A 25093-nucleotide genomic window follows, 5' to 3' on the forward strand; every position below is an offset into this window, starting at 1 on the left:
CCTCTGTCAGTGGAAACTGATATGCATCTCCATAACACTCTCTGGCTTACTAACCGAACCCGTGGCGAAACGCGCCGCTCTTCTTTGATCTTAACTACCTTCTGTTTTAATCCTACCTGATAAGGTACTCAAATTGACGACCAACAGTCAAGAATTGGTCAGTCGAGTTTTCTGCCATCCACTTCTTTCACTGAACTGTTACAGTTCCATCGTGTCCTTCCTTGGAGCCCAAGTCCAGAATCTGTCGGTCCTACAACATGTTTTACATGGCTGTTCCACTTTATGGTGCTCCGGACGGTGACTCACAGATGTTTTACAGTTGTTACAGTCTTCAGTGATTTATAACCAATAGAGTAAACGAACGGTAGTGGAGTTTTCGACCATCGGCAGATCTCCGTATATTTCGCTACAGTTTTGTGGTGTTTCAACTGTCCTCCAACTTGCAACAGCATCTTCCACGAATAGCCTCAAAGAACCTATGACGTTACCCAGCAGATCATTTATATACGCCGATGCTTTATCTGGAAATTCCATTGCGTTACCTGCAAACTTCTCTGAAGCACAAGGAAGAACAGAGCGAGCTCAGTTTCACAAAATCTCTATGTGCGTAGTACATGTTGATTACTATGTTGGTTACTGTAGAGGAGATAGCCATTCTCCAAACCGAGCGATACACACGAACTTAGAACGAAGTTCATAATTCTACAAAAAACTTTTTTGGTATTGCCTTAAAAATACAATGTTTATCAAATCGTTGAGACGCGTGACTAGGTATTGCAAGCTGTCAAGAGTGTAACAGAGCAGTTCAGTTTTTTAATTTGAAGCTGCAGTAGCTGAAAAGTAAACACGGCTTACCTTGAACCGCCGCCAGCCACAGTACGCACCAATTTTAGTAGTTCTGCAGCGCAGCAGCATGCAAAGTTTGCAGTTTAACTGAAGTTAATGCTTGCCCAAATAATCTGAAATACAAATATCAGACTCAAGTCATTCGAAATACGGGATTAAAACTGCCTGTTTGAACTTCTAATCAACGTATTAAAATGCACTAATATGCAAGATGCATTTTAAAATGTCTTAAAGATGAACACTAAGGCTGTATCCAAAATGATTTTTAACCAAAAGATCTCCATAAATTTGGTCTCCATATTTTCCAAGTGGCTCCTAATTACCGTCAAATCCATTGTAAAACAGACTACTTACGTCAGTGCAGATCGCTGGAATGACTCACGTAGAACACGAAGTGAAAGAAGTTGAATGGTGATTACTCGCTTGGATAGATGCGCGCATTAAAGCGCGACTTCCAGGACGGGGAGTTACGCAGACACCAGATCGAACCCGCCCATCGAATTAACGAAGAAGGTCAGTGTGCCGGCCAGCCTGGATGTGGTTTATAGGCGGTTTCCCACATCCCGCAAGTGAACACCGCAGTGATACCCAAGTCACATCTCAGTTACACGATTTGCAAATGATTAGAAAACTTTCGCTCATTTTTGCGTGACTAACGCTACACACAGGCAGTAGGGGCACACACAGTACATATCCCGGAGAGGGGGTGGGGGTAATGGGTTGGCGACTGGAAGTGCATCCGGGCAGTCATTAAACTAATGATGCCAAATCCGTGCATAACCATCCCGATCCTGAGCCGATGCGGGACAAAGGCACAACCAAAAGAAAAAAAGAAGAGAAAGAAGTTGATTATTAATTACACTTCCACACTTTTTGGCCAACAAATTTCGTTGTTCCTAAATTCTATGCTCTTAACAAGCTTGCACCACATTTACGGGGCGTTTTGCGAACTCCAGGCACTCTGAGACAGGTCTTCCCTCTCAGGTCGCAGGATGTGCTTGATCTGCATCGCCAGCCGCAGGCACTCGCAGTGGGTGGCTGTGTCTTCCGCCCGCTAGTTTCCATACTCCAGTTACCAAAGCCCACCTCTGTAACGTTCCAGAAGTTTCTCACTCACTGATTATGCAGTATAAAGAGTAAATCACCATCACATGGTGGTTAGTTTTTTATGTCCTTAAGATGGTGACGCTGGAATTCATTTGGAGGTCTAGATTAACAACCGAACTGACCCTGCTTAACAACCAATAAATTTTCTTCCGTTAGGTCTATTGTGCAAAATTACGACGTAAATATTGTTATACTTACTTCTTTCTTGTGAAAAATTGAACTGGTAATTTTAGGTGCCTATCGAACTACCGTTAGAACAATTTACTGGTGGGCATATTGTGAAGCTCCTTTCTGTGCAGCACCGTGTTTGAAAATATTTCACACAGAAAAGACATGTAGCTAAGCGAAAATAAAATTTCATTCTTTTCTTTAATACTTTCTACTCGATCCCGGCCCACTTAAGGTTTGACTCAGAAATTAAAATGAACAAAGAAATGTTTGAATGAGTGAGCGAGACACATGGCGCAAATGCGCCAGCCAGCGCTAGGAGGAATTACCCACCGAGTCAAAGGAGCGCGCTCGAAAAGTACCCAGTTCAGTGGTTAAGCAGCTGGTAGCAACGTTTTGGTATCGTCAGTGTGTGTCTGTTGTTGTACACTTAAGATTTTGGATAAATCATTTGTTTCGTGCCCACTACACACCGTAAGGTGGCTAGTGGAGTACAGACGTAGATTTAGATCTTTACCACAGAAAATGCTATGCGTTGTACGTAATCGAAAGGTCAGACAAATACACGCATGATTGTTGATTCTCTGCACGGCCTCAGTGTTGTAGGAAATAAAGACGAATTAGTTGACATGTATCGATCGTATATATAGTCACCGATTTTTTTCTATTTTCTACAGATACTGATCATTTAATTTTTGGTAGAAGATATGAGCTTGAAAACACAGAAAAGAAGGGAAGCGGGCAGATTTCTTTAAATAACTTTGTATTAGGCATAGTAGACGAAAGCTTTATAATTATTACAATACGTCCACAGCTCGTGGTCTCGCGGTAGCGTCTCCCGGGTTCGATTCTCGGCTGGGTCAGGGATTTTCACCTGCCTCGAGATGACTGGGTGTTGTTGTGTCGTCTTCATCATTCATCCCCATTACGGTCGGAGGAAGGCAATGGCAAATCACCTACTAGGATCTTGCCTAGTACGGCGGTGCGGGTCTCCCGCATCGTTCCCCTACGCTCTGTCAAGGAGTATGGGACTTCATCATCAACAATACAATATTTCTAAATTCTAAGCACATACAATTCTTCTCTACGCTCTTTTCTTATATCTCCCTAAGTGAGAGACGTCGATGCTAGACTTGGATTAAATAAAACTTTACGTGAGACATATTACTTCTTGAACCTCTACGAGTGAGAAATCGGTTTAGTGGGTAATTTCTGCTGGCGGAGAAAAAACTCCTGGTGCTTTCAGCACTCGCTTATGTACTTTCGACTACTGCAGCTTCAGTGTCGCGATGAATAAACAACTTAAATATGAACTATACATACAAAAGCGTTTCATTACTCGGCGAAAGCCTGTGCAATATCTTGTTCAATACAGGAAACATTACGGCTGTTCACTCCTCTGTAATTAAAGTGCACAACTCACAGAGGTCCAGTGTGGGTTGTAATTATCGAATGCCAGCACAAGTTGGTATATTTCCTAATGCGTTAATGCGGAACCGATGTACTTTGGAAAAAATTAGTTCCAATTTTCGTCACCAGGTGCAAATCTGGCACTGTGAATGCAGAAAAGAAGTATAGAAATTTTTCACTATGTAATGGATTAAGAACGGGACGTGGGCAGAAAATGTCAAACAAATGAGAAAGGCATAACGTTGATGTTATTAGTAACCACCACTTACACACCGGAGGCGTCAATGAGATGCTGTACAACACCAGATGTGCACTTGGTGGACAAAATTGGAAATATCTTTTTTACAGTGTAAATCGGTTCCGCATTAACGCATTAGAACATCTACCAAGTTTCGCTACCATACGATAATTCCATCCCGCGGTGCCCTTTTGTGAGTAGCTTCACTTCAATCATACCCATCCAGTATGCTGATGCACTTTCAGTTCGTGAGTTTTACAAGTAGTCGACGTTTAATCGTAACATGTTACACGTAGCTGCAATGAGGAAAGCACCAGGACTTGCACGATAAGACGTAGCACGAACGTTATGTGTTGGTTCGGAAATAGTTTGTTAACTCTGTGCCATTATGTGTGCACACTCGGAAGCTTTGGTCGCGTTCAACTAGAAATGTGTCCTTATTTCACTGTCGTCTGTCATCGTCAGTCTTTATGCAGAACTATGGGAGACGTTGTATTCGAATCCAATATTTTATTGTTAAGCGTGACGGTCAGACATATGACTAACCGAATGGGATCAGTTCGTCATTCTGGTATAATCATTTATTTAGCAAAGTAAGAGCAATGGTGTCGTGCATCTAGCTAAATACTGTCGCATAAATTTCTCTGTATCCCTGATTTAGTATCAGTCGGTTGTGCTGAAAACGTCAGGAAGTACGAGCAGCGATAAACGGCAAGTTACAGCCCAAGTACTGAAAGCCAACGCTTCCGTAGTTATTTCGCCTCTTCTACCGCGAACTAACAATCCGATTTAATGTGAAATGACAAGCAGAACACTTCCGCTAAAAATAAAAAAATTCGTATAGTTACGCTCTCTCGATATCCGCTTGTAGTAAACTAAGCACAAGTTTGGTTCCATTAAGTTGAACACTACTTTTAGTGTCTCATTTCCCAGTGTAATTCCCCACGATGACCTCATTTAATTCGACCACGTCCCATTATCCTTGTTTTACATTTGTTGTTGTTCATCTTTTGAAGACATTAACCGTACCGTTCAACTGCTCCTCCAAATCCCGACCGTCTCCTACAGAATTACAATCTCATCAGCAAACCTCGAACTTTTTTCGTTTCTTCTCCCTGGAATTTAATTCCCTTTATAAATTTTTTCTTTGTTTACTTTACTGCTTGCTCAATACAAAGACTGAATAACATCGGAGATGGGTTACTACTGTGTCTAACTCCCTTCTCAACTAGTGCTTCCCTTTCACGTTCTGAAACGTTCCATTCCTACGTGCCTCGGAGCTTCCGTAGCATCGGGTGACGATCTGGCCGCGACCAGAATCCACTTACTCTTAAAGCCGTCCTCTCACGGGATGTGAAAACGCACGTGGACGAGGAGCTGTTGACGTCACAACGTGGACTTCCACGTCGCCCCACACCACGGAGCGTGAAATGAAAAGTCTGGCATCTCAGATTTTTGCCTCGTGGAGAGGAGCGAGGCCAATGAGACGCGACATCGTTTTACGTCACAAGCGGAACTTGCGAGCCGTCGTTTTTCATTGACATAAACTACGTATTTGGCGGGATTTATTTACCATAGGGTACATAGTATGAATATAAGCTGTTTCACAGCATCAACAAATTGACGATCTCTCGAAAACGCGTTATTTCACCTACGATTTGTTATAATAAAAGGCAGGAAAGTATATATCGGCAGGCTTCCTGCATTTGATCTTTTTCCTGTTGTAACTTGGGTGCTATGAAAGAATATCGTTTCAGCGATACAGCACAACGATGATCTATCAAAAGCGCGTCGTTTTGGTACAGTTTGTCGTAGTTAAGTAACAAAGAGCTATATTTGTTCATACAGTCTGTAGAGAGTGTATACCATATGTAAAAAAGAGCCAAAGGAACTGATACACCTGCCTAATACCGTGTTGTGCCCCCGCGAGCACGCAGAAGTGCCGCAGCACGGCATGCCATCGACTCGACTAATGTCAAAAGAAGTGCTGGAAAAAATTAATACAATGACTCCTGCAGCATTGTCCATAAATCCGTAAGAGTACGAGGAGGTGGAGATCTCTTCTGAACAACACGTTGCAAGGCATCCCAGATATGCTCAATAATGTTCATGTCAGGGGAGTTTTGTGACCAGTGGAAGTTTATAAACACGGAAGAGTGTTTCTGGAGCCACTCTGTAGCAATTCTGGACGTGAGGGGTGTCGCATTGTCCTGCTGAAATTGTCCAAGTCCGTCGAATGCAGAATGGACATGAATGGACGCAGGTGATCAGATAGGATGCTTACGTACATGTCACCTGTCACAGGCCTATCTAGACGTATCAGGGGTCCCGTATCACACCAAATCCACACGCCACACACCATTACAGAGCCTCCACCAGGTTGAACAGTCCCCTGCTGAGATGCATGGTCTATGGATTCATGAGGTTGTCTCCATACCCGTACACGTCCATCCGCTCGATGCAATTTGAAACGAGACTCGTCCGAACAGAAAACATGTTCCCAGTCATCAATAGTCCAATGTCGATGTTGATGAGCCCAGACAAGGTGTAAAGCTTGGTGTCGTACGGTCATGAAGGATACACAAGTTGGTCTTCGGCTCCGAAAGCCCATATTAATGATGTTTCGTTGAATGGTTCGTACGCTGACACTTGTTGGGGGCCCAGCATTGAAATCTGCAGCAGTCTGCGGAAGAGTTGCACTTCTGTCACGTTGAACAATTGTTTTGATTCGTCGTTGGTCCCGTTCTTGCAGGATCTTTTTCCGGCCGCAACCATGTTGGAGATTTGATGTTTTACCCGATTCCGGATATTCACGGTACGCTCGTGAAATGTTTGTCCGAGAAAATCCGCACATCATCATTACCTCGGAGATGCTGTGTCCCATCGCTCGAGCGCCGACTATAACACTACGTTCAAACTCACTTATATCTTGATAACCTGCCGTTGTAGCAGCAGTATTCGATCTAACAACTGCGCCAGACACTTGTTGTCTTATATAGGGGTTGCGGACCGCAGCGCCTTATTCTGCCTGTTTATATGTCTCTCTATTTGAATACGCATACCTATAGCAGTTTCTTTGGCTCTTGAACGTAACAAAGCAATGTTGCTATACTGAACTCGTTGTTAAGCTGATAGTGTCGTGAGCTGTGATGCGCAAGGTAGCAAGTTTCCTTCCAAATATTTTTTTTTCACCCTTTTCACGACTTTAAGCCGTCTTCGCACGGGACGAGGAAGCGTTCGTGGATGTGGAGCTGTTCGAATTATATAATGTCGCAATTTGGAATTTCACGTTCCACAGCACTGTGTAGCGTAAGAGAAGTCAGATTTTTGCTTTGTGAAGAGGAACGTGGCCAGTAACATACGAGGTCGCATCTAAGCCACAAGCAGAACTTGGAAGAAGACATGTTGGATTTCGTCGTTTTCAAAGCTCGTATTTGGTGAGTTTTGTATCGTAAGTTGCGGTCTGTGATGATATTCTGTCCCAAAGCACCAGAACGCTGAGGATCTATCGAAAAAGCGTTGTTCTCGGTACTATTTACTGTAGAAAAATGACGAGAAATGTCATATGTGTGGTTAAAGAATTTCCGTAATTGGTTTTCTTCGTAGTATGTTTTGCATGTTATGAAAGTATTTCGTTTCGAAGCAGCAGCACATTGAAAATTCATAAAAGGACGTGATGTTCTTGGTGTAATTTTTAGTTGTCAATGTCAGTTAAAAACATTTCGTCGATTAAAGTCCTCAGGGGACGTCACATAAAAGACATAATCGCATTTTATGTAAGGCCAGTGTTGTATGGTGGATAGAGACGCGGAGTCACAATGTGGAGGTAAAGAGCAGCTCGTTCGCGCCCTACTACATTAAAAAAATTTCATTTAACTTCGGATTTTTTAAAAGGTTTTGAACTTACTTATTAATGTACCACAAGTGCGTTCTGTAATATTTTATGTCAAGTAAATACAAGAGCACTCTCTCACAAGAGTGAGTTTGTTCTATTTTGTGAACATGCCAAGCAGCATGGACCAGTTAATTGCTAATCTTCTTTCTACATCAGTATCTGATTCTATTCTAATTCAGTATTTTTCTACTGTAATAAATATTTGATTTTTAAAAATATTTGCTTTATATGCAAGAGAGCGTGTACTATTTGCGGTAGGATTTTTGCGCTTTCTTGTTTCAAGTCTTGTATTTCACTTGTTTTGAAAATTCTGCTAACGATTAAAAAAAGTGATCTAGTAAGTATCACCTTAGGGTTTTATTAAAAAGTGCGAACGATGAAGCAGTTTGTCTTATGTGGAGACTCATTCAAATTTGTATCACTCTGTTTCGAAACGAAATTTTTAAGCTGATATTCTTACTGACTGGATACTGTTGTTTTCATGCATATATACTAAAGGGAGAACAACATTACTAGCGTATTTACAAAGAGGAAATGTGCGAGTAATAGAGCCAACGTAGGAATTTTACGCCTGTGCATATTCGCAAACAAATAGTGTGAGTTGCGAGCCAGATACAACCGACAACTTCCACTGAAGAGCGCTCCAGCGCAAATCATGCTGAGGAAAGCGTTCCGTGTGATGCACCAGCTCGGTTGTCGGCGTGCAGCAACCGCGATGTAAACCACGTCTGGCGTGCTTAGCAATGAGAAACACGTCCCGTCGGAGGACGGCTTACGCGCGGGGTGCGAGACAGATCACACGACTTATTGCTCCGTAGACTTCCTTGGAAACGTTTGTTGGCTCATCCGAATTAATTCCCCACACTACTAGAAATTTACAGTCAAGGGCCACCAGCTTAGCTTTGACCCGCGAGATAGGGTTAAAATTGTCACTAACGTGTGTCACTAGTCATTAACCTTTCGCAATCTAACTTCTTTCAAAAGTCTCTCAGACCCGACCACTGGATTGGAAAATAAGCACCACAGACAGTCACTATACCGTCAACAAATGGTCCCTACCATCTCCTCCCTACAAATAAAACAGGATAACAGTTTAAAGTTAAGAACGAGGACACGCGCAAAAACGCCTCTAGTTTCTGCTGGAAAAAATGGAATGTATTGTCTTCCATAATAACTCATTCCCGATTTCGCACGCGCAACACTTTTCAAACCTCAACTCCTCTCCACAGGGCCCACAAATCCCGTCCTACCCTCGCGAGGGCTGCCGGCTGATTCTCGACTTCGCGTGCTGCAAAACCGTTCCACAACGTTATTTTAATATTTGGGCTTTTCAGCCAATTAGCACTTTATTTGGCCATTGCTGTTAATGCTCGTACTACTTGCGGTAATGTACTGCTTCCTCCCAGGACGTTCAGAACTTTCTTTGCCAAAAGTCCTTGGAAACAGCGTGGTCGGTCCAGGCAACCAGCGCCGGCCGGAGTGGCCGAGCGGTTCTAGGCGCTTCAGTCTGGAACCGCTCGACCGCTACGGTCGCAGGTTCGGATCCCGCCTCGGGCATGGATGTGTGTGATGTCCTTAGGTTAGTTAGCTTTAAGTAGTTCTAAGTTCTAGGGGACTGATGACCTCAGATGTTAAGTCCCATAGTGTCAGAGCTATTTGAACCAGGCAACCAGCCATTTAGCCGGATTAGGGGAAGACCAGTGCATTATTTCCAGGCTGGAAAATATCCCCCGCCGCTGGCGTTCACAATAGCGACCACCACTTGCCTACGGGCGTGGCCTGGCCTGCAAATGATACGTCTGGTTTCTGCACAAGTTGTATAACCTTTCGCTCCTTGTGCTTTATTCCTGGAGCCTTCAGAATTTGAAAGAGGGTATTTTAGTCAACACTGTCAAACTCTTTCTGAGTATCTTATCTTTTAAGATAAGTCGTAGGGTTAGTATTGCGTCGCATGTTCCCATACTTATCCAGAACACAAACTGATCTTCACCGTGGTCGATTCCTACGTCTTTTCTTCTTTATATGATTATTAACTGATAGTTCTGTAATGCACCCACCTGTCACTGCCTGCTTTCTTCGGGGTAGGAGTAGGAGTAGGAACTGTTACATTCTCATAGATGTCTGAAGGTATTTCGCCTGTCTCATATATCTTGCACACCCTGTGGAACAGTTTTGTCGTGGCTTGCTATCTCGCAAGGACGTCAGTAATTTTTAGGGAGCCTTGTTTCGGTTCAGCATTTTCAGTGATCTGTCAGTTTCTTCTCGCAGCATCATATCTCCCATTTCATCTTCATCTACTTCCTCTGTCTTTCAAGTTAATTTCCCTTGTACAGCCCTTCTATATACTCGTCCCAACTTTCAGCTTTCCCTTCTTTTCTTAATATTGCCATGTCATCTGAGATGTTAATATTCATACAGCTCCTTTCTTTTCTCCAAAAATCTCTTTAATTTATTTTTAGGCGGCATCATCTTACCCGTAGACGAGTGGTCCTCTAATCAGTCTTTCTTTATCAACCCCTTCGAAACCTTAAACAACGTTTGGTTCTTTCGGTTTACCGAGGACGCATCTTCTTGTTTTCTGCAGTTTCTTCAGTTTTAATCTGCAATTCATGGCCAATAAATTATGATCACATTCCGTATCTGACGTTGGAAAGATTTTAAAGTTTAAATTCTGGTTCATAGATCTTTATCTTGTCTTTATATTATCAACCTGAAACCTTCTAATGTTTCCTGGTCCCTTCCACAATGCAGTCTTCTTTCGTGCTTCTGAAACCAAGTGTTGTCAGTGAATAAATTATGCGTAGTACAAAATTGGCTTCTCCTTTCATCCCCTGCCTCCTTTCTCCAATTATTCCAGTCCTTCCCTCCCCCACAAAGGAAGTTTAATTTTTATCCCCCTTAAGTATCTTGCTATACGATGACTGTTTATGCCTTTACCTTTATTTATTATTTCTTGATTCATCCAGGGATATCTCACAGTAATAAAGGATATCCAGTTTCTTAAATAGTTCTTTACAATGAGACCGACTGCTAATTTTAGTTATTAATTTTATGGCACTTTTCGGCGGTTTGATAACTTCTCCGTCGTTTATGCATTTGATCCCCAAAAAAGAGTCAAATAGTTAAGAACTGAGTGCACGTACGAATAGTATGTCGCAACAAGTCACAGGCAGTTACAAACCGGCGCTAGAACCTTAAGAGCATAGCACTCTGATGACATTCTTTATGCCAGTATGTTTGTGTGTTCATTTCATGCTAATTGAAAATCGAAATTCATCCCTAAAAATGATATGTTTTTACGAAGTCTACAGGTTTATCATATATACTTAGTGCAACATATATGTATTCACTCTTTGTGTTGAAGTGCATGCTGCTTCCGTTTCCTTTACATTCAGTGTTAATTTAATACTACTGCTCAGTTGTAAACATCCTTGAAGGTTTCATTTGCTTTCTCTATTACAAATTCTGTTGTTTTACCGGTGCCTATAATGTTGCTGCCATTAACAAAGAGAATTTTTTCTTCATGTTTTATACTGTCTGGAAAGCCATTGATGTACAAGCAGAATTGGACTGGAATACGCTACTCTGAGGGACATCTGTGTTTATATGTTTCTTGTCTGATAATAGTTTTACTAAAAATGTATCATCAACAAGTGAGTGAACTATGTCTACCTTTTGCACCTCATCTTTCACGTAAGTACGGAACCATACGTTTGCTATTCCTCTTACACCTTTTCCGTCTAGTTTGTGTAATACTCGTAGGGTTTTGTGGTCAAAGGTGTCAAAAGCGTTTGACAAGACAAGTACCATGTTTAACACAATAATTCCTGTCTAGAGGTTCAAGTACCACTTTTGTGAATTCTGTTATGGACGATATTGTACTTCTTTCACTTCGGAAGCCAAACTGTGCTTCGTTAAAAAGGTTATACTTAGTGATGTAAGTCATTAGTGTATCTTTCGTGATTGATTTAATTATTTTTGAGAATGTTAACACTAGTGAAACGGGTCCGTAGTTTTCTATACTCTCTGTATTGCCTTTAGGTTGTACAGGCACAACCCGTGCCTGCTTCAGGTACTCTGGAAAAATGACTGAACAAAACGACACATTTGTTATGTTTGTTAGCAGAGTTCGTATACTGTCTGTGCACGTCATCAGAACAGAGACTGGAACCTCATTTATTCCTGCTAACTTTTTATTCTTTAATTTTTGTATTGTCTTCCTGACTTCACTTGTGGGAACAGTATCATTGTGCATGCAGTGTAATTCGTTGTAAGTGCTACACGTGTTTTAGGAAGATTTTGTTGCAACTTCTCCGCAATATCAGAGAAATAGTCATTTACAAGATGTGCTGGTTACTGAGGATATTCTACTGCTCTAGTCGTATTTTTTACTTGTGTGTTACTATACTTGTCATTATGTTACCATGGAATGATTTTTTTAGCAAGCACTACCATCCTGTTTATCTTTTTGTACCTTTGGTATTGATTTTGGAACTGTGGACTAGTGTGGTGATTTTGCAAAGAACTGAGAAATTGAGGCTTCTGGGAGGGCTTTATAATACCCGCAGCTATGCATCTACTTTCGGAAATGTCTCCTCAAAAATTAATTTAAATGATGTGCAGAATTTATAGAAATTAAAATCTAATTTCTTTCCGTACACACTTCATACCAGGTTTGATGTGCCAATACCTTAGAGAAAGTATGTATTTTACTTTCAGAAAAGTTCCTCTTCTGGGCCTTACCAAGTGTGTCTTTATCTTTATTATCTGACAGTAATGATCATATAGGCCGAGATCTTTTATAAATAATTTACCGTTTTCCCTGTCGATATCTGTAAGTACATAGTTTGAGACAGATGGTAAACTTCTTGAGACCCTTGTAGCAGTGTTTTCATTTCTGCAGTGCCAAAAGCGTTCAGAATGTTTAGGAAATTGTTACTAATTTCACTCTCAAAATCTGTGTTAATATTAACGTTTCTCCATATTGTTATATCAGTTGTATGGCTTTACACTCTTTCTTGGGCGTCAGTTAATTTTTTGAAGAAAGTGTTCACATTACCATCACGTGAGCGGTACAGGCATAGAATGATTTATTTTTTATGGATGCCTAGCTTTGTTAGTTCAATAGCTGCTAATTCAAAATGTTTATGAACACTACTTTGGATCAAGTCTTCTCTAACTTTAAACTTTGTCACACTTCTGATATAAAGGCAGTTGTGCAGTAGCAGCTTGTACTTTGACGGTACACTATATGCTGTATATCACTGTTTCTGCGTAAGTGCTCTGTGTCGCAACCACACAAGTATAGAATAGCCTACCCCGCAAAATCAGAAAAGTTATGATTTTTCCCGAACTTTAAAAACAAGCAAGTGATTGAAAAATCTGGTAGCTTTTCATTCACTCCTCGCTGAAGCAGAAATCACGGTAATGTGGAGTTTGTGTTGTTACCCAAAGTCTTAGAGACTATGTAATTGATGGCGTCCTTTTCTCTTTCTCCTTGACGCTAGTTTATTTCCATTTCTCGTTTTTTTATATTTATAACATTGAATTAAGATAGATATTTAAATTAAGATAGTTACAATATGAATGATGTATAAACTCTCATGTATAGTATTATTGAATGTGTACAAGGGTTGTTTGCAACCGATTATTGAGTACCGGTCAAGTGTTTGGGGTCCTGCCCTGGCCGTGTGGAGGTAAACTGTTGAAAGAATTCAGTGAATTGCTGACGTGAACGGTCAGTTGAGCTACTCAGGAGTGAGACGGAGATGGCTCAGGACCTTCATTGAGGATGAAACTTCCTGACAGATGAAAAGTATGTACCCGACCGGCAGCTGAACCAGGATTCTGAACTTCCGCGGGCAGTGTTATAACCAAATGAGCTGATCACACACCACGGTTGGGAATCTTTGCACGAAGAAAGGCTTGGATTTCGCGAAACGCTGTTCGATAGACGTAGAGTACCACTGGCTGCTGCTGCGAAAAGATTGTACTATATCCATTGTGTATATGTCTCGCAGAAAGACGTTTGAGAGATTAAGAAGCGACATTATTTCATTACCGACGTCAACAGGGGAACTTATGGCAAATAATGGTAAAAAGCGCACCCCGTGCCGCGCTGGACAGTGATTTGCAGAATATATACGAGGGAACTTGAAAAGTGAGTTACACGGTATTCTGGCATGCCAAGCAGCGTTTATGAAATGCTGCACTACATTTCAAAGTGACACAGATACATGCCACTGTTTTTCAACATTGTCACCAAATCTCTAAGCCCCTGTATACAACGCTTGGAACGTTCTACCCATCGTCCAGTTCCTCGACTGTAGAAATCCGCTCCTTGGTCACGGAGCCATTCGAGAACCGCTGTGTGAACGTTCCCACAGCTGAAAAATCTGTGACTGCTGCGAATCAGTTCCTCGACTGGCTGGAGATTGTCGTCTGTGGTTGCTGACCTTTATTCCCTATCTGCATCACGCAGGTTTGTGCGGCCTTGGTCAGATTGTTCGCACCATTTCACTACAGCTTCTGAATCAGTGTGTAGTTTTGACCACAAGAATTGTACCGTCCCGCCTACTTTAACGGTGGAGTAGGTTTAAAGCGGCTGCGCCATCTCCTTCCCATACTATTGTGCACCTGTTAAGGCCGATTCACTAAACATCAACGGAAGGCAACCGACCGTCACGTCAATTCACCGTCAATGGTGGTCAACATGACGTCAAGCCGCGTAGCCCAATACTGAACGGTGAAAGTGAGGTTGGAGATATCATCCGTAATACAAATAGTCGCAGTATAGTGTCGGAATTTGAGGAACAATCAACGATGAAGTTTATTAATGGCCAAAGCAAACTTTACAACTGATATTCTTAATAACTATTGTATGGTAAATTGCTGAAAAGTGAAATAACGTTTCAAAACATCGGCATTTATTTGCTGGCGAAAATGTATACATACAAACAGTTCAGTCAATATTTATAAAGAAACATCTACATCTACATGACTACTCTGCAATTCACATTTAAGTGCTTGGCAGAGGGTTCGTCGAACCGCAATCATACTATCTCTCTACCATTCCACTCCCGAACAGCGCGCGGGAAAAACGAACACCTAAACCTTTCTCTTCGAGCTCTGTTTTCTTTTATTTTATTCTGATCATTCCTACCTATGTAGGTTGGGCTCAACAAAATTTTTTCGCATTCGGAAGAGAAAGTTGGTGACTGAAATTTCGTAAACAGATCTCGCTGCGACGAAAAACGTATTTGCTTTAATGACTTCCATCCCAACTCGCGTATCATATCTGCCACACTCTCTCCCCTATTTCGTGATAATACAAAACGAGCTGCCCTTTTTTGCACCCTTTCGATGTCCTCCGTCAATCCCACCTGGTAAGGATCCCACACCGCGCAGCAATATTCTAACAGAGGACGAACGAGTGTAGTGTAAGCTGTCTCCTTAGTGGACTTGTTGCATCTTCTAAGTGCCCTGCCAATGAAACGCAACCTTTGGCTCGCCTTCCCCACAACATTATCTGTGTGGTCTTTCCAACTGAAGTTGTTCGTAATTTTAACACCCAGGTACTTAGTTGAATTGACAGCCTTGAGAACTGTACTATTTATCGAGTAGTCGAATTCCAACGGATTTCTTTTTGGAACTCATGCGGATCACCTCACACTTTTCGTTATTTAGCGTCAACTGACACCTCTCACACCATACAACAATCTTTTCTAAATCGCTTTGCAACTGATACTGGTCTTCGGATGACCTTACTAGACGGTAAATTACAGCATCATCTGCGAACAACCTAAGAGAACTGCTCAGATTGTCACCCAGGTCATGTATATAGATCTGGAACAGCAGAGGTCCCAGGACGCTTCCCTGGGGAACACCTGATATCACTTCAGTTTTACTCGATGATTTGCCGTCTATTACTACGAACTGCGAGCTTCCTGACGGGAAATGACGAATCCAGTCGCACAACTGAGACGATACCCCATAGGCCCGCAGCTTGATTAGATGTCGCTTGTGAGGAACGGTTTCAAAACCTTTCCGGATATCCAGAAATATGGAATCAACTTGAGATCCCCTGTCGATAGCGGCCGTTACTTCGTGCGAATAAAGAGCTAGCTGCGTTGCACAAGAACGATGTTTTCTGAAACCATGCTGATTACGTATCAATAGATCGTTCCCTTCGAGGTGATTCATTATATTTGAATACAGTATATGCTCCAAAACCCTACTGCAAACCGACGTCAATGATATAGGTCTGTAGTTCGATGGATTACTCCTACTACCCTTCTTAAACACTGGTGCGACCTGCGCAATTTTCCAATCTGTAGGTACAGATCTATCGGTGAGCGAGCGGTTGTATATGACTGCTAAGTTGGGAGCTATTGTATCAGCGTAATCTCAAAGGAACCTAATCGGTATACAATCTGGACCTGAAGACTTGCCGCATCAAGCGATTTGAGTTGCTTCGCAACCCCTAAGGTATCTACTGCTAAGAAACTCATGCTAGCAGCTGTTCGTGTTTCAAATTCTGGAATATTCCATTCGTATTTCCTGGTGAAGGAATTTCGAAAAACTGAGTTCAATAACTCCGCTTTAGCGGCACAGTTGTCGGTAACAGTACCATCGGCACTGCGCAGCGAAGGTATTGACTGCGTCTTGCCGCTTGTGCACTTTACATACGACCAGAATTTCTTCAGATTTTCTACCAAATTTCGAGACAATGTTTCGTTGTGGAACCTATTAAAGGCATCTCGCATTGAAGTCCGTGCCAAATTTCGCGCGTCTGTAAATTTTAGCCAATCTTCGGGATTTCGCGTCCTTCTGAACTTCGCATGCTTTTTCCGTTGCCTCTGCAACAGCATTCGGACCTGTTTTGTGTACCATGGGGGATCAGTTCCATCTCTTACCAACTTATGAGGTATGAATCTCTCAATTGCTGTTGCTACTTGCGTCTGTTTACGGTACCCATTACGTTGCTTTTTTCTTGTAGCAAATAACGCCATAAACAACTGTATTTTCCTCCTTAAATAGAGCTGACTATTTACTTAATGAAAGGTTATTTAACAAAAGTTGCTTCAGCGATTATTATTTATACACAGTGTAGGTCACAGCTCTGTTCTGTCATTTTAAAACTTGAATCAGTTTTTGATTTCAGGAATCTGGCCTCGCTTAAGCACGAAATCCATTAGAATAACATGAGTGAGGGCGAGGAAAATAGGTTTACTTCCGATGTTAGCAGACGATGACACAGTTCCCCATACCTACGTCTGCGCAAAAACCTCCTTCCCGAGAAACCTCGACGGTGACGTGACGTGACGTTGACTTGGCGTCCATGTCGTTGACGGGCTGTGTGAACGCCGCCATTGAAAATGCATTGTGGAATATTTTGACGTGACTTGACTTGACGTGAAGTGACGTTCCGTTCCGTCAAGTGTGAATCGGCCTTTATCTGTACTGCAGCTTATCTGTGTCCGCAGGGAAACTAGAGCGTGTACTCTCTTTGACAATGTGCGACTATTGTTGCACAATAGAGTGAGACGACACGACTAACTCACTTTCTGAAGTCCGTACGTAGGCGTGGCCGCGCCACGCCCTCACGTCCGCCTCGCTGTGCATTCAATGTTGTGGCGGGCGCCGCTGAGGCGTGAGGCTGGAGGGAAGTCCTGTGAGTGTATAGCAGCCACTCAGGCCCTCGTACCTAATAATTAACGGCTGTCGCGTCGCCTGAGGGTGCGTGGCGTGGCGTGGCGTGGCGTGGCGTGGCGTGGCATGGCATGGCAGGGCCCGGAAGGGCGCGCTTTCCGAGTGGCTTACCCCTCGTGGGGGGGCGCACGCGGCCGGTCCCCGACCCGCGCTCGTCCATCACGCCTCCCCTTTTCCCAGCTGAGCCGAGTGTATTATGCCGCTGACGGGGCAGTAAAAGCGAGCCAACCTACACTCCAGCTTCTTCAGCAACACGGCAGCCGCATTACGCCAACTTTCCAGACTGCGGCGGCCACGTGCAAAAGTCGATTTGGCAAAAGTGTTACTGTGTGGCTGTTCCCACCAGGAGGCCACGGCGGATAGTTCCAGCCTCGTAAATGTTTTCGCTCAGCTGACGGGATCAGAGTTCCGCATGTGTACACGTTGTAATAGTTCGTGGTAACTAAAGATTTTAAAAAAAATCTTTTAGAATTCCTCCGTTACAGTTTTTTGGAAATTTCGACAGTCGCAATTCTACTTGCATCAGGTTCAAATTCTCTGAGTAGCCACAGTGCTTTCAGCAACCGTTTTGGTTTAGTCAGTTCAATGATATCAAATCCCAATTCCCATTTTCTGTCCTGATCGTTAATTCAAAATGATTCAAATGCCTCTGAGCACTATGGGACTTCTGAGGTCATCAGTCCCCTAGACCTAGAACTACTTTAACCTACTAACTAACCTAAGGACATCACACACACCCATGCCCGAGACAGTATTCGAACCTGCGACCGTAGCGGTAGCGCGGTTCTAGCCTGTAGCGCCTAGAACCGCTCGGCCACTCCGGCCGGCGATCGTTAATTCCTTATCCAGTTCCTTACTGTTACTCCATAACAATCCTTCCACTATTACAGTTCTAGTGCTCTTGTTTTCTTTATATTCTTGTTTCTGACATCCGCATTTCTGTCTTATATGTGCTATAGTAGAAGTTTCAGGGAAAGTATACCTTCACTGGCCCATTTAGTGAAATTGAATTACTGATTCCAGTTCTGTCAAACAGTACACATTGATTAGGGACAGTGCACTATGACTAGTGAATGTATACCTTCACAGCCAAGAAGTAAGGAATGTGAACCATGGCTCTAATAACAAAACAGTCGTACTTCGAAAGTTGCATTTATCACCTGTAGTCTGAAAACATGGTCATATTATGCACAATTGCGGCGGCCACGTGCAAAAATCGATTTGCCAAAAGTATTACTGTGTGGCTGTTCCCACCAAGGACGTGCACCATAGCACTTTGAGCTGCACAACACATTTTTGTTTTTGAAAAAGCATCTCAGAGTCTGACATTTTTGCTGGTAGTTGCATTTGAAGAATCCCTGGCCGTTTCCCATCGACTGAGACGTCGCAACTGTCCTCAGGGCAACAGGTTTCTCTGCTGGAACTTCCTCCCCTGAGGTTATTCTTAGAGACAAAGTACTGAACTGGGATCTGAAACAAAATGTTGTTGTAGCCGCAGTGCCATATCGTATCGTCCCTTCCATAATTATTTAAAAACAAACAATGTATCACCGTGCGTATAGTTGTCTCAGCACACCATCTCTCGCCCCGATTCGGTAGAAGCCATCGGCCGTTGTCTCGAGGACGACACCCAACATCGACCTCTGTCGAAGTCGGAAACTGGAACTCTCACAGTACAGCCCTTCTCCACTGTTGGGAAGCAGCGATCTGAACGCCGCCGCTTTCTTTGAGCTTGTTCTTCTAAGCACTTCTACGCTTCAGTTCTGTGTTTTTTAATAGCACGAGTTGACTCGCCTAATCAGTCAGGCAGTAGTCATTATCGTCACGAATACTATCTTTCTCTCTGTTCTCAACCTCTGTTCCTGTTGGTATGTTATCCTCTTGCAATGGAGATTTGTTGTGATCATTATGCTGCAGCGTTTCAGTCCCAATCTCACTGCTAACACTCACTTGATTAACTATATTTTCAAGGTCATCCTCAGAGTGAACGTTTATCAATGTTCAGGAGGTAAACTTGTTGAGGACAGCCAAACATCGCTTCGTACGGAGATCTTTTAATTCCCAAATGTACAGGCTATTCTTCATTAGGTGCACAAATGTTAATGCACGGTTCCATTCCGCGGTGTCGTGCTCCTGCATCCATGTAGTTAGCATATTTTCTGTCTTGATTTGCTCCCTCTACGCTGCATTGGCTCTGACTGTGTATAAGTTTACCGTGGACGATCTTAAAATTGGGCCATAGTTCAGTTAAGCTGCTCATTACTTTGTTAACGAACTCTCTACTATTGTCAGACTGCAATACTGAGGGAGCGCCTAACAATGTAAAAATGTCAATAATGTTATCACATACCTCTTCATCTGTTTTGGACTTTATTGGCCTGAGAACAACGAATTTAGTGCGGTGGTCCTGATGAACCAAAATGAATTTGTTGTCTCCATCCGGTTACGATTGGAAGTCGATGAGATCAACTTGACATCTGGACTTAAGCTCATTGAGCAGCACTGGTTTCACTGCTATTCCTTTTCTCTGACCTCTTTGCTTTTGTAAACAACGCTCACACAAACTAAGATAAATTTGAACATCTCTGTATGTTATATTACAGAACTTTGACTTCAAGCATTTCATCATTCAGTTGCATCCATCTTGACTAGTTATTACATGACCATCATGGAGAACATAATACAGTTCTTCATCATCAACGTAGTATTTAATCTTATCTTCTTCAGTTATAGGTTGAATTAATTTGGTTACTCCATTCACTTCTAGCACTTCACATCTCTTCAAAAACTTGTAGTCGTTGCCAGCCCCCATTCGTCCAGATTTTAGTGACTTAGTCTTGCTGATAAGTGACTCGTGCTTATCTTTGTCCAGGAAGACAGAACTGTAACTGAGATTTCCCCGTTCCACTCTAAGATGTTCGTAGAACTTCACTGATTCAACCATACCTGCACTGATGTGAACTGTAACTGCACTACTATCAACCATAGCTGCACTACTGTAAACTGTAACTGCACTACTGTCAACCATAACTACACCGCTGTATAACATAACAAGCTGACGACAATTACATTCATGCTGACGAGTGGTAGCATTGTTGGACGCCAGTAGTGGATAATATGCACACTGTACACTTTCCCTAGCTGATTACAGTGATGATTCACCTTCACTAGTGAATGTGTTTTCTTCAGTTTATGATAAGCTCTCCTTGATCATTTTAGTGATGGTGTACATCCACTTGGGAAGGTTCACCTTCCCTTATCTTCCACTTCCACTATAGCATATGTACTTGTACTTTCGTCTATAGTTTTGTAAATCTCTGTCGTTTTATTACTGCCCTATCTTGTTATCAACTGTCCTATCTACGTTATCAATTTCTGTTTCATTCTCTCATTTTCTGCTTCCTGTATTTCTTTACCTTCACACAAGTAATTGGTAGAAGACAATTACAAACGATCGAAAACTTAGATATTTATGTTTTTCCAGTAGAAATGCAACGTAGAACCATTTTTAACATATTCACAATAACCACCATTCCGCCTTTCACAAGATTTCACTTTGCTAAAACCGTCCTGTCTGTTATCATGTACGTATTATGGATTTTAATTTCGGTGATCACAAAGAAAATTTTGCATCGTAAATACGCCTGATAGCAATTTACATACATTCCTAGAGATAACACACATTTCAATAACAACCTTTAACACGGATAATTGTTGCTTCGTTTGAAGATCCGCCCCTGGCACACTCGTCTCTACTGCGTGATTTTCCACTGCTCTGAACATTTCATAACCTGCTTATTACTATATAGCAGAGCTGTCCGCTTAACTTCATTAATGCACAGTAATTGGCCATGTATAACATATTAATTAAATGTTCATGGATATTTTGCAAAATTATATTCAACAGTTTTACATTCGCTAGCCATTTGACGGTCAAAACTGCAATTATCTTTGATAGCAAATTACAACTCACTGCCGTCCCGTAATTAGCCACGTAAATTTTGTGTACTTACTTTCTTCTCTTTCAGTGTAGTGAAGTAAAAAAAAATCCAACTTGAGTTCAATAGCAATATGAGATACTCATATGTTTTCTTTACTGCTACCTTACATACCTTGAAGAGCCAAAGAAATTGGTACAACTGCCTAGTGTCATGTAGGCCCCCGCGAGAATGCAGAAGTGTCGCAACACAACGTGGCATGGACTCGACTAATGTCTGAAGTAGTGCTGGAAGAAATTGAAACCACGTTTCCTGCAGGGCTGTCCATAAATCTGTAAGAGTATGAGGGGGTGGAGATCTCTTCTGAACAGCACACTGCAAAGCATCCCAGCTATGCTCAATAATGTTCATGTCTGTGGCGTTTGGTGGCCAGCGAAAGTGTTTATACTCAGAGGAGTGTTCCTGGAGCCACTCTGTAGCAGTTCTGGACGTGTGGGGTGTCGCATTGTCCTGCTGGAATTGCCCAAGTGCGTCGGAATGCACAATGGATATGAATGGATGATGACCAGACAGGATGCTTACATACGTGTCACCTGTCAGAGACGTATCTAGATGTATCTGGGTCCCATATCACTCCAACTGCACACACCCCACATTATTACAGAGCCTCCACCAGCTTGAACAGTCCACTGCAGACATGCAGGGTCCGTGGGTTCATGAGGTTGTCTCCAGACCAGAATACTTCCATCCGCTTGATACAATTTGAAACGAGACTCGTCCGACCGAGCAACATGTTTCCAGTCATCAACAGTCGAATGTCGGTGTTGACGGGCGCAGGCGAGGTGTAAAGGTTTGTGTCGTGCAGTCATGAAGGGTATACGAGTGGGGCCGCGCGGAGTGGACGAGTGGTTTGAGGCCCCATGTCACGGACTGCGCGACCACTCCCGCCGGAGGTTCGAGTTCACCCTCGAGCCTGGGTGTGTGTGTTCTGACCTTAGCGTAAGTTAGTTGAAGTTAGATTAAGTAGTGTATAAGCCTAAGGGTCGATGACGTCAGCAGTTTGGTACCATAGGAACTTAACACAAATAAAAAAATAAATATAGATCTTGTCTTGCTCTTTTCAAGCGTTTTCCGCATACAGATTCAAAGTGACACAAAGATACAAGCCACATAACGCAAATGCAATTAACTACGAAATTATGAAATGGAATGTATGTGAAATATACTTTTAAGAGAGGTGTAGGTGTGATATGAAGTAGTATGTTGAAACCCTATTGTTGTTACTATTTTTGTATGGATTCGAATGTGCAGTAATTTGTGTAGTTGTACGCCTCGACCTGCGTTTACCGAAAAAAGATACACTTTTGGTGGATTGTTGTAGCACAAATTTCTACGCGTCGAATATACCTCGTACCACTCTGACTGTTAGTCCATCGTCACATTTGTACTGTATTTCTTGTTTGTGCCACCACACTATACTGCTACGTTTAACATTACACCATATCACTGATGCAAATAACCGCTAAGTTTAACGAAGTTTAACGAATTACACCACACACACACACACACACACACACACACACACACACACACACCACTACTTCACTGTACAGACGTAAATGAACATTGCCAACATCAGCATTATGTGGAGCACACATGAGCTGCGATGAGGTTTCCGATTCTGTCGGCATCGTAAGTCTCAAATGAACGGTTGAACTCGACAGTGGTACACCTTGAATCTACTTGTAAGGAATGGCTTAAGAAATTTAAGCACTGAATTTTTGAACACCGTTATTTCATTGAGAATATTGTCCCCTTCCTTTCTATTATATTCACAAATTTCTATATCCTCCACCTCAAACATCCAGCACTTTGTATTCTCAATGTATTTCTAATTGTTTGTTGTCGTTGAAGGTCCAAGAGCAGTCTACACCTATAACATGTATTCCTGCAGCTTATTCTCTGTATTTTGGCAGTGGTGTGGCCCTCTTGAGTATCAACAAGATTGGGACCACCCAGGATTCTTAAGCGCAAAGCTTTGAACTCTACAACTGAGCTAAAATAGCCAGCAAATTACGGCTCCTTCAGCCAATGAACATTGCTGCCTGATGTAATAAAAGCTTTCTTGTGTTTCTATATCTGGTCGTAACTAATTAATCTCCTTTTTCATCGTAAGAGCCGGCCGGAGTGGCCGTGCGGTTCTAGGCGCTACAGTCTGGAACCGCTCGGCCGCTACGGTCACGCAGGTTCGAATCCTGCCTCGGGCATGGATGTGTGTGATGTCCTTAGGTTAGTTAGGTTTAAGTAGTTCTGAGTTCTAGGGGACTGATGACCTCAGAAGTTAAGTCCCATAGTGCTCAGAGCCATTTTTCATGGTAAGAGGGACAGTAATAATATGACGTTCTCTTGTCCTTGCAGGTAAGGAGGATGCCTAAGGTTTCTTGCAGCTTCATTCAGAGCAAAAGTAAGTATAATTCGGGGAAGACTACTTACTCTCTCCGTGTTATTTGGAGGTACATAACATAATTCACTTAATGACGCCAGCAGGGCAGCAGGTTACAGTTTTGTGTCGATATTTTCATCTTAAGTTCACATTTCAATCAATCATTGTAGGTAATAATTAAGAGATATCGCTGTGAAGAAATCGGAATTAGTTATAACAGTAGGAGCTACTGAAATTGGAAAGTTATTTGGTCCAATATAGGGAGTTCACGAAACGAGAGCTGTGCCACCACAGTTCAGAACAGCAGTGTCGTGTCATCGAGCTAGCAAGTAATGTGCAAGCTAACGCGTAGTCACTCTTGACATCTCGGTTTTTAAATTGGTGAATGGAATCATCTATGAAAAAGAAAGAAAAGCAAAGAAAAATGAATCAGAAATTTATGTGAGTAGTAATTTTCCGCAGTATCTGTATCAATTGCATCCTCGTTTATAATGAAATAAACTGCCTTTTGCGTGCCGAAGTGTGGGTAGTTTTAAGTCGGGTGCCTTTAACACTCTGTTTAAAATAACTTTTTTGATGTATTTAGTCTGCGCGCTTGCCAACTTTTTTCGAGTATATAATGTGCGATGCAACAGCGGCTATAGGAGTACCAAGGGATGCTATTGTAGTTGTCTTGTACCATTAGCGTACGCAATCAAGCGCTCGTTTACGAGGGCCCCGCGGTATCGTAAATGTTTATCTGCTGTCTAACGCAATCAACGTTTTGTTATCTCGCCACGTTACTGTTCCCGACTTGTAATTAGGTTGCAAAAGCACACTTGTCGTTTCCTCGCCGTACTTAAATTTCGCATCTGGTGTAACCCAGGCAATAACAGGCGTCGACAGTGAGTAACTGAAAGGAATGTTGTTAGTATCCTGTAAATTTCAAACGAGTTAAAGTTGTTGATTACCTTTGCCTCGTAGGTGCTCGAATTTCGGATCATGGGCTTTCGGTTTAAATCAAGTTAGTAACTTAAAATTCACTACTTACTGCAAATTAAGCGGCTCACTGGCATTCAGCATGATTTATCGAACTCACGTCCCTTTCGATGGCTGGAATGGAACGTATCTTCGTCTCTCATTATAGTCCACTTCAGTGACATCACATTCGCTGTGGTATCTCTTTTCAATTAATAGATTAATACCATCCTAAAATGTAAAATGTTACTGATCTTTTGGTTGTTCGATTGGGCCTTGCAGTGTCAAGGATGCCTATAAACACACAAGCCATCCGAATTTTGTAAATAACGTCACTGTGTATCGCACTTTCAGCCTTCCAGCGTACTGTGACTGACCAC

At 42.4% G+C, this 25093-nt stretch overlaps 1 protein-coding gene across 2 annotated transcripts in view; it reads left to right on the top strand.

Annotated features, from left to right (window-relative positions):
• Window positions 1-24287, top strand: part of LOC126484253 (ERC protein 2-like) — a 465233-nt gene extending 440946 nt beyond the window's left edge. Inside the window, exon 4 of one of the 2 annotated variants that reach the window (XR_007587829.1) lies at window positions 23732-23763. Coding sequence is in view for 1 of the 2 variants with exons in the window: in XM_050107672.1 (XP_049963629.1) it covers window positions 23732-23839 (108 nt within the window). In the remaining variant the exon portion in view is untranslated. Of the gene's footprint in view, window positions 1-23731 lie in introns of both variants that reach the window. The other variant, XM_050107672.1, reaches the window with a different exon arrangement.
• The last annotated feature ends 806 nt before the right edge of the window (window positions 24288-25093 follow it).

Source organism: Schistocerca serialis, chromosome 6 (genome assembly GCF_023864345.2).
Source record: "Schistocerca serialis cubense isolate TAMUIC-IGC-003099 chromosome 6, iqSchSeri2.2, whole genome shotgun sequence".
Taxonomy (NCBI): Eukaryota; Metazoa; Arthropoda; class Insecta; order Orthoptera; family Acrididae; genus Schistocerca; species Schistocerca serialis.